Source organism: Myripristis murdjan, chromosome 24 (genome assembly GCF_902150065.1).
Source record: "Myripristis murdjan chromosome 24, fMyrMur1.1, whole genome shotgun sequence".
NCBI lineage: Eukaryota > Metazoa > Chordata > Actinopteri > Holocentriformes > Holocentridae > Myripristis > Myripristis murdjan.
This window is the reverse complement of record NC_044003.1, coordinates 31,639,280-31,649,116: the sequence shown is the minus strand read 5'-3', so window position 1 is coordinate 31,649,116 and position 9,837 is coordinate 31,639,280. Positions and strand designations below refer to the sequence as shown.

General features: G+C 42.5%; 2 protein-coding genes across 2 annotated transcripts in view; both read left to right on the top strand.

Moving 5' to 3' along the window:
• Window positions 1-2,913: 2,913 nt before the first annotated feature.
• On the top strand, window positions 2,914-6,805 carry sox7 (SRY-box transcription factor 7). Its single transcript, XM_030046542.1, has 2 exons — window positions 2,914-3,145; window positions 4,383-6,805. The coding sequence occupies exons 1-2, from the start codon at window positions 2,914-2,916 to the stop codon at window positions 5,369-5,371; spliced, it is 1,221 nt and encodes a 406-aa protein (XP_029902402.1). The 3' UTR covers window positions 5,372-6,805.
• An 897-nt stretch (window positions 6,806-7,702) lies between these two features.
• Window positions 7,703-9,837, top strand: part of rp1l1b (rp1 like 1b) — a 34,119-nt gene continuing 31,984 nt past the window's right edge. The window contains exon 1 of the mRNA XM_030046827.1: window positions 7,703-7,900. Within this exon, the coding sequence (XP_029902687.1) occupies window positions 7,703-7,900 (198 nt within the window). The remainder of the gene's footprint in view (window positions 7,901-9,837) is intronic.

The window sequence follows — 9,837 nt, the reverse complement described above, 5'->3', positions numbered from 1 at the left end:
CTAGCAAGAAATGTGCAAATATGCATTGTATAAATAGGGGACATTTCCAAATTGTATGATTACTCTCAGGTCAAATTACTGAAGGATTTTAACCTGAAGAAAATTTCACCGGTGGAAACATTTTATCACTCATGTCCTGTATGAGTTCATGAACTATACACCACCATTATTTGCATGCGACATTTGTCTCCATGACATTGTTGCCCAATGTGATTTTTTAAGTCTAGTCTTCAAATTATTCTGCTCACACATGGATTTGAGTAAGCATATTGTCTATTGCTTAAATGAAAAAAAAAAACAAACAAACAAACATACAAATAGTGAATTAGCTTGTATAAAGTCATTATTAACAAAACTTAAATATACCTTTTTACAATAAGTCTACCCTTATACAGGTTTATGAATGGTTTATAATTAGGTTATTAATTTGGTTGTAAATAACTACAGTTTCCATACTTTGATGTTGGCTTACTGTTTGGCCAGATCAAGTTATTGCTGCACTGCATCTATTCTTCTTAAATCTCAGATCTTGCTAGCTGCTTAGCTTACTTGAGCTTGTAGCTTTATCTGCCAGCCATCCTTGGTGTCTGCACTGATGCATGAAAACTTGTCACAATTGTTTATTAATAATTTATAGTGTCTTATTGTAAAGTGGTTCCAACTTAAGAAAAAAAAATGGTGGCAATGAATTCCTGTGCCAGGTATAATGCACCATACATGAATAACTTAATAAACTGATTTGAAGATTTGTGTGCTTAGAGCTAGTGCTATCAATGAGAAATATAACTTAATTTCCTTTCATAAAGCACAGAAAGCAAAATCCCCTCCATAATCCTTCAGTAACCACATGTTTTATACAGAATTGAGTGGATAACAGCAGGCTGATGCACCTCCACCCACACAGTGGTTAACAAGTAGGCTATTAGTCATTCTAGAAAGCCCAAACTTTGAGACATACTGTGTCCAAAATGCAAATATGAGGAGAAACTTTGTTACTGCGACACAGACTCTGTTTCGCACATGGCACGGCTGGTCTGCTGTCTCTTGACTTTTCCCAGCCCACATGCAAGCTCATTTATTAATTCACAAGCTCACACTTGTTTTGCAGCTCACACACACATGCACACACGCTGTCACTGACACACCTCTTACAGAACATGGGCATTTGCCCCATGTCAGAACGGCAAGAGGAAGTCCAGGCCTATATATCACTGACGTGCCTGCTTTTTGCACAATCTGTGGCTTCAGGTGCCGTATCCTGTTCCTGTAGGGGGTAGGTTTCACACAAAGCTAGAGCTGACACTTCACTTTGATGAGCAGGGGAAACACTACTTAAATATGTATAACAGATGTGTCATACACCTTCAGATCCATGTTGCCCATGGACTAACAATGGAGGAAGTGCACACATGTCCCATACTGTACCCACTGGGTCAAAAGATAAGGAAGTGGAAAATATTGTAGCTAAGAGTATCACAGCTTTGGGTAATCTCATTACTTTGTACTTCATCACTATTAATAAAGACAGACATTATCTGACCTACAATCAGTGGCCGTGGTTGTGATGGCATTGTGGTAGGCCAGTGGAAGGTTGGAAGCATGTGTGTGAGAGTGTGTGTGAAAGCGTGAGCCACTCCATGGCCGCAGCCCAAGAGTATCCTGTCAACAGGAACTCCTGGATTTGATATGCAGCCGCCTCTGGCCACTGAAGGAAACTGATTTGTGGCAGAGTGGTGTGCGCTCACTGATTATCAGCTTCCAAAAATCGATCTGCATGCATTCAAATTGTCAAAAGAAAAAAAGAAAAAAAAAAAAAAAAGGAAGAGGAAAGAAAAAGAAAGAAAGAAATTGATGTCCTCTTGCTGAGAAATTGATGTCCTGCTGCTCCAGAGAAAATAAGAATTTTGACTTCATGTGCTCAGTATATATGTAAAATTATTCTGTCTACAAAGGTTTTTGCGCCTCACCCATTTAATGAAAATAACAAGTGATACTAACAACGAGATTATTGTTCTTTACAGATATGACTTACAAATATGTTCAAAGGGCACGCTACAAAGTGAAGCCTGTGGTGTTTGGAAATCTCAAGACGTCACTAAGTCCGTGAGTGTGTGTGTGTGATGCGGCGGCAGAGGACTGCAGAACAGGTTGGAGAAGTTTGAGAGGGGAAAAACCTCAGGTGAGGTCTATCCTGACATGCCGCTCAAAAATGCAAAGATGTCAAAGCTGACTTCGTCACTGCACGGGGGGTTTTTCCTGCTCTTTAGTAATACAATGGATCCCGCTGTTATTGTGTTGGCCACATTTTCATCCCATCAGTGTATTTAATTAGCCATCCTCCAGAAAAGCAGATTAATTGATGCCCATGACAACAAACTGAGCCCGAACTGCGGCGTGAATCATTTTAAATCATGGATGATTCTGAATTGGCTTATGACTTCAACGGGGATTAGGTTATCTTTCATTGTTTAAAGTGTTGTTTTGTTGTGCGACGAGTTTAAGTAGTTAATAGTGTTGAAATGTTGCCCTCTCCCTCTTCCCTTTCACGGGGCTCAAGTTGCAATCAAGGAGGAGCTGAGAGTCCCCGGGGCTTCTGGAACCTGCTCCTCAAATATAAAGCGCTTCCCCCATCCACCAGGAAAGAGTGAATCATAACTCACTAGGAGGAGTCGCTGCCTGAGCATATCTGGGGTTTCTCTCAAAAACCTGCACTGACATCTGAGTGTAGCTTACAGCAGTAGCAATTCAGTCAGATCGGTGGATGTTTTTATTATCTATTTTGAGGGTGTATAGTTTTTTTTTTCCAGTCTTGTTTTTTATAATTTACCGCAGTTAGAAGAAAAATCACAACTTGTCACTAAGGGGAGAGCAAGAAGCGCACCTTCAGTTTGAAGAGAGAGTGAGAGCGCGCAGATGGCTGCCCTGATCAGCGCGTACTCGTCGTGGCCGGAGTCCTTCGAGTGTCCTGCAGGAGACGGGGACGTGCCCGACGGTCATGGCCCGCACAGGACTCCCGTGGACAAGGCGTCGGAGCCGCGCATCAGGCGGCCCATGAATGCGTTCATGGTCTGGGCCAAAGATGAGCGCAAACGCCTGGCTGTCCAAAATCCAGACCTGCACAATGCCGAGCTCAGCAAAATGTTGGGTGAGATGAAAGTTTTTTTAAGTTGTTGTTTATTATTGTCTCAGAATTATTCTTATTATTTTTAATTTTCTTCTTCTTATTATTATTCGTTTTCTTTCTTTTCTTCTTACTATTATTATTATCATCATTATTATTTACACTGCCAGCATTGTTTGGCTCCAGGCCTCGGGTATTTTCCAAAACTTTTTCAACTTTAAACCAACTCCAAATTTACGAAATTAAATTAGATTTGTACCCAACAACAATGTGAAGGACAACAGACCCCCAAAATAACTTTTTTGTTTTCTCTGTAATCTACCCTGTAGGTTACACCGCACATGTTAAACCTGGGCTAAAACGTCACTCTTCACAATTGAGGACTGGTTATATGAAGCGCATCACAACAAGCGCACATGGCATTTTAAAAGCATAAATTATAGTTTATTTTGACTGTGACTTAAAATTTGTTCAAACGAAGTTTTGGAGGAGGATGGAAACGTATCGCCGGGCCTCGAAATCACTTGGATTAGAGCTCAGATGTTAAGCTCCAGAACTGGCACCCTCGCAAATCTCTCTCTCTCCCCCCTTTTTTTAAATGCCAAATCGAGATTATAGCAATGCATGCAGAACATGTAGAGTACAATTATCATTTCTCATCTTCTTAGACTGACCTGTTGTATGTATGCTAAATACAAAAAAAAAAAAAAAACGGCCTTTAAATTGAGCAAGGGTGGAAGTTTTAATGCCGTCCGTTTTAATACTGAGTGTTTAGCTTAGTGTGATTTTTAACGTGAATTTAGTTAAATAGCTTTTAAGAGGATTATGATTCTGATAATAATAATAATAATAACGATAATAATAATAATAATAATAATAATAATAATAATAATAGAAGAATTTTAAAGAATTATTTATTTTCATGTTGCCTCCCTGTTTTTTCAACGACTTTTTTGTTTCTTTCATTAATTTTGAAGAATGTCCCACTTCATAATTTAAATGAATTTAATATCTTAATCTTGTGTAAAGCAGTATAAATGATACAACTTTTGAAAAATGATTGTGGATATTTCACAGGTATTTCATGGAAATTGTTCAAGTGGGGAGACAGATATTCAATCACTTTATTACTGTGGAGCCTACTTCCAGCTGAAGGTTTATTAATTCCTATAGGCATGAAAAAAAGAAAATGTATAAGCTGAAAAGCCCGATCAGGATTTTGAATTAAAATGTAAAATTCAACTGTCTCCTCTTTACACAGGCAAGTCATGGAAGGCCCTGACTCCCCCTCAGAAGAGGCCCTATGTCGAGGAAGCGGAGAGACTTCGGGTGCAGCACATGCAGGACTACCCCAACTACAAGTACCGGCCTCGCCGGAAGAAGCAGCTGAAACGCATCTGCAAGCGTGTGGACCCTGGCTTCCTCCTGAGTGGGCTGGCTCCTGATCAGAACGCCCTTCCTGACCACCGAACCCTCTGTCACCCCCTTGAAAAGGATGAGGGCAGCCCTAACGGCATCAGCAGCGGGTTTTCCAGCCCCAGTCCGGCTCTGCCTAGCGTCAGAACCTTCAGAGAACCTGCCAGCTCCAACAGCAGCTTTGACACCTACCCCTACGGCCTGCCCACCCCGCCTGAGATGTCCCCATTAGATGCCATGGACCATGAGCACGTACCCTCCTCTTATTACTCAACTTCTGGTGGTTCGTCTGTCTCCTGCTCCTCCTCAGCCTCCTGCCCAGATGAACGGCGCCAGAATCAGACACACATGGGCAGCCCGCCTCCTTACCACAGTGACTACACCCAGACCCAACTCCACTGTGGGGGCACACACCTAGGTCACATCCCTCATATGTCCCAAACAGGTGGCAGTGGTGGCTTGATCCCTGGACCGCCACTGTCCTACTACAGCACCTCGTCTTTCCCCCAGGTTCACCATGGGGTTCACCAGGGCCACCTGGGTCAGCTGTCCCCCCCACCAGAAACACAAGGTCACCTAGAGACTCTTGACCAGCTTAGTCAGGCTGAGCTCCTGGGTGAGGTGGATCGCAACGAGTTTGACCAGTACCTAAACTCTACTGGGACCGGGTTCCACCCCGAGCAGGGCAGCATGACAGTTACGGGACACATCCAGGTGGCACCAGCCGCCTCTGCTTCTGCCACCGTGTGTCCCAGCAGCACCACGGAAACCAGTCTCATCTCCGTGCTTGCGGACGCAACGGCGGCCTACTACAACAACTATGGCATCTCGTAAGCTGTCGTCCTCGGTTACAGCACCCATTACACTTGTGACTGGTCAAAGACAATACAGCGTTTGAAATGGGTCAAGACTTGTTGGGATGGTGTTGCTCTTGAGTGCTGATGAGGGGGCAGCTTTCTTGGTCCCTTTTGTTACCTTTGCTTGTAGTAGGGAAATTTTATTAACCGACCCTCAGTTGGCATCTATGGGCAACGTCATCCCACTGTGATGAATACCTGAAACAATTATAGAGCAATACGATTGTCTGGAGCCGAGGGAAGAACAAACAGGATCAGAGGAGTATAAAGAGAGGGAGACGGACACCTCAGGGATGCACACACAGAATACTATAGTATGTCACCTGCAATTGTCATGAAATTTCAAAACCAGAAGAACAATCGGATGGACTTGTTGTCCAGTTGTAAATGTCATTACTCATTGTTGCCACTAAGGCATGTACAGATGCTCTTTAGAAGCTAATTTAAGTCCTTGATGTTTCGCATAAATGCTAACTGTAATGCTATTATCGACTCTTTCCATTTGAATGTTTGTATTATATGTTCTAGCTCTCATTAGCTGGGAGTCTTACCTCAGTAGTTTGTAATTGAATGAGGTTTAGTTGGACATTTCTTATGCAATTCTTCCCAACAAACTGGTGTATAAAGAAGAAAAAGGCATTTATACTTCTCAAGTACTTAATAATATATAATCATAATCTTTACAATGAAAAATAATAATGATAACTGTAACTGTATGCTGATTTAGGTTTGTGAGAGGCAATTAATTTAAAATAAAATTCCACTTTTATATTGATGCCATTGCCACTTGGATAATGCTCCTACACAGACAACAGATTACAGCCCTCATAAGAATTATCTCTTCATTCTTTCATTAGTATAACTATGGCAGTGCAGATTCCTAATCTGCACGCTGAACAGGCAGTGTTTTGTGGCAGATGAAACACATTTCATGTACATCTGGTAGCACCTGAAGCTAATCTATACAATCACTATCAGACTAATTAATAAAGACAAAAAGAGAAAAAATGGCTTCTGGTTCATAGTTTTTAAATTTACCCAAAGGGGGAAAAAAAAGAAGATTTAACTGTCTGTGCTATTTAATTAAATTGCTCTGGCCATGTACTTTGATTGAAATGTGACACCTTTAGGTATTATTCTATTTCAGGCTCCTGCTGCCCTTTTTACTGCTAGTGGCCCTCTCTGACACCCACTCCCCTGCTTGTCTTTTCCACACTATATCATCCCTCTCCATCCGTCTCCTCTCGCTTTCATTTCATCCTGGTTCGGAGGATTAGTGTAAAACAGGCACAGCCGTTGCCTCCCGCCTCCATCTCCACCATCCTTTGTTTTCCCAGAGTCTTATTCTGGGTGCCATTCTTAGGCACTCTGGAACCCCCCCCACACACACCCTGCCCCCTCCCTGCCACCCCACCCCCTCACCCCATGTTCTATCTTGCTGATGCAGACCTTTGGTAATCTGTGCGAAATAAATAAATAAATAAATCCCGGGGCCTCGTTGACTGTTTTACACATTCCTCATTTTTCTCTTTCTTTTTTTTTCCCCTCTCCACTCCTCCCCTCTCACCCTCTCTGTTCTCTTGAATTTTTCTTTTTCGATAAAAGGAATTCAGGGGGCTTTTGACAAATCCTGGAGTCTGGCTGGTCTTCCTGCGTTTTTTGGGAACGGTTGAGTCGAGCTTCTTGTAAAGAGGATGTGGCGGAGGAGCGGTGTTTCCTGACTGATAAGGGAAAAGCCTCTCTCCGTCAGGATGTTTGGGCCTGGCTGGGCCCTGCATTAAAGAGCCAGAGAGAGGGAAGGGAACCCGCTGTTCAGCTAGCAGGAGGAAACACTGCGTTGCTGATTAGCATCTCACTTACCCGTCTTTACTTATCCACCATTTTTCGGGAGAGGCTCAACCTGGCCTTAGGTACCTTGACCACAAACACAGACAAACCACACAAATGCACACAATACACAGCCACAAACAGGTTTAGACCTTATCTAAAAAGAAAAAAAAAAAAGAAAGAAAAAGAAAAAACGCCCATGTAACTAACCTTTGCGGTGAAAAATCTGCCTACTCGACTTCCTCATTACAGAGATCCAACCATGATGGTGTGTTTCCAATATACCTTCCCAACAACACTTGCTGTGAGTGTGAATAAATTGACCAGAATGACAACATTCATCATATACCAGCGTTGTGCTCCGCTCTTCGAGGTTAGATCATTACCCTTTGTGCCTGTAGGGGTTCCGAACCTGTGAAGGGTCCGTTTGAGTGTGACCATATTTTGGGTGTGGGGGCCGGATGTGTGGTGAGCCCCAGGCATGAAGTCTTTGGTGCACCACCGGCCCAGAGGTTCTGAGGGTCAGGTGAGGGTCCGACAGCAGACTCCCTTGGTAGAGACTCCCTGCAATGTCTCAACAATCCGGCACCCCAGGGTAGGACACTGTCACATGGACAAGGACAAAGACTCAATCATCAACAAGGCATCAACACTTAAGACTCAGAGCAGTGCACACAAGGTAAGTCAGGCATGGGCTGAGGTATTACAGAAAGGTTGGTGTTCTTAGGATGTATGACGCCAAACAAAGCAGTGATTGAATTCTTTTCCCATATACTTTGGTATTTTTGACTGGATTTTTTAAAAACAGCTCCTTTAGCCAATGTGGCCACAATGTGGCCAAAGTGAGATTTATGTCACTTTGGCCACATATCTATTTCTGTTTGTTCACCTACATTTTTGGGTCCAGCGAACGCGATCGAGATCAGTTATCAGAGAGGAATAGAGATATCACTTTCATATTCATTTCATACTGTATTCTTGTGATACATGCATTTCTTATCAATATGACATCCAGGGTTTTGCTCTTTTTTGACTGCAGTATTTCATTTGATGAGTCACTTGTTTTATCTTAGCCTGTTTTCCGTAACATAATAAACTTAATTTAATATCTACATCCAAAGACTAACCATTGAGTACTAACTAGTTTAAATTTCCTGTGTATATTACTAAACACTTACATTCAATTACAGTACAAAATCCATTCTGTGACATGACCAGATGAGCACTATACAAGCACTTGCTGAGGTTTGTTGATCCCGCGACTTTAAAGTTCTCGGGAAGTGAGGGCAAAACACTCAACTTGTCAGCCTCAATCCCCTCCTCCCTGTTGACTTATGCTCATCATAACCTTTACTCAGACCCTCTGCTGAAAACCTGAGGCAGCAGTCGCCACTGTTTCAGCATAAGACACAATAAATCAGCGTGAGAGGGCTAAGGAAGAGAAAATAATGCGTCAACAAGGAACAGCCTGCGACTGCAATTGTTGCGGCCTCCACACACTTGAGCCACAGCGGCACATGTAAGAATTGCGTAGACATCTTCATTACAAAATGTTCATAGTTTCTTATATTTGACTAAAAGAATCTCAGATGCATTTGCAGGATGATAAGATTTACAATATTTGCGATTATAGAGGAGAAAGGCTGAACAAACAAAAGAGAGTCCCCTCTTGTTATTTCTCTCTGATTGCTGGCTGGCCCAGTTCCAGTCTCAGGTCAAGCCTGTGGAATGAGGCTGTCAGGTAGTCTGTTATGTTTCCTGTTTCCCCCTCTGCCGTCATGTCACATCCCTGGGCAAACAAACAACTCGGCAGTCCAGCTCAACACCAACTGTCAAGCTAACAGCACAAGTATCAGTGTGTGTGGACGGGGCCAGAGCTCGCACAGCTGTGTAAAGTATTATCCGTCTGTGGGGACTGAGGTGAGCAGTGATCACTTTAAATATGTCCTCCGGAGGCATGGAGGAGGCTGTCTGTCTGCTCGCTCCACTGTTAACCGTGTGGACAGTGAGTGGGTGTCCAATCCTGTCCTGTCACTCTCTGGCTTTGGTTATTTGTGCGGTAGATGACGTGCTTATTAACTGTAAGTTGAGAAGAGGAAGTGGCTAATTTGCGCTACGTGACTCAGGAAAATTGAAGTCACGCCTTTAAAGCTACATGTGTTAAGTGTTTGACTTAAACAGTTATTGATATTCATGGATTTTTGCATAATGGAAATCGCCAAAGTGGGTACAATATATATTTTTTTACTTTCATATTTTGGATTATATTTCTGCTAAACCTCACAGAGCAGTTGCATTACAAATACTGATTTACAGTAGAACTGAGCAACCATCCCAAGTGAAGCTGATGGAAAGTCTACAAATATCTTTTTTCTGTAATGTCCTACAAACTTAAAAATGGAAACACTTTATCATTTGCAGATTGCACCAAAAGCAGTGAGCTTTGCACCAAATTAAACTACTCTGTGTGAGGGATAAATACACACTCACATCAGTAAATACTAAATGTTGTCGGAGTGCATTTCCAGTTGGAGTGTGTTACATCAGCATAATAACCTGTTTACAATTTGTACTTGGCCCCAAATCTGGCCAAAGGAGGAAAGAAAGAAAAAAAAA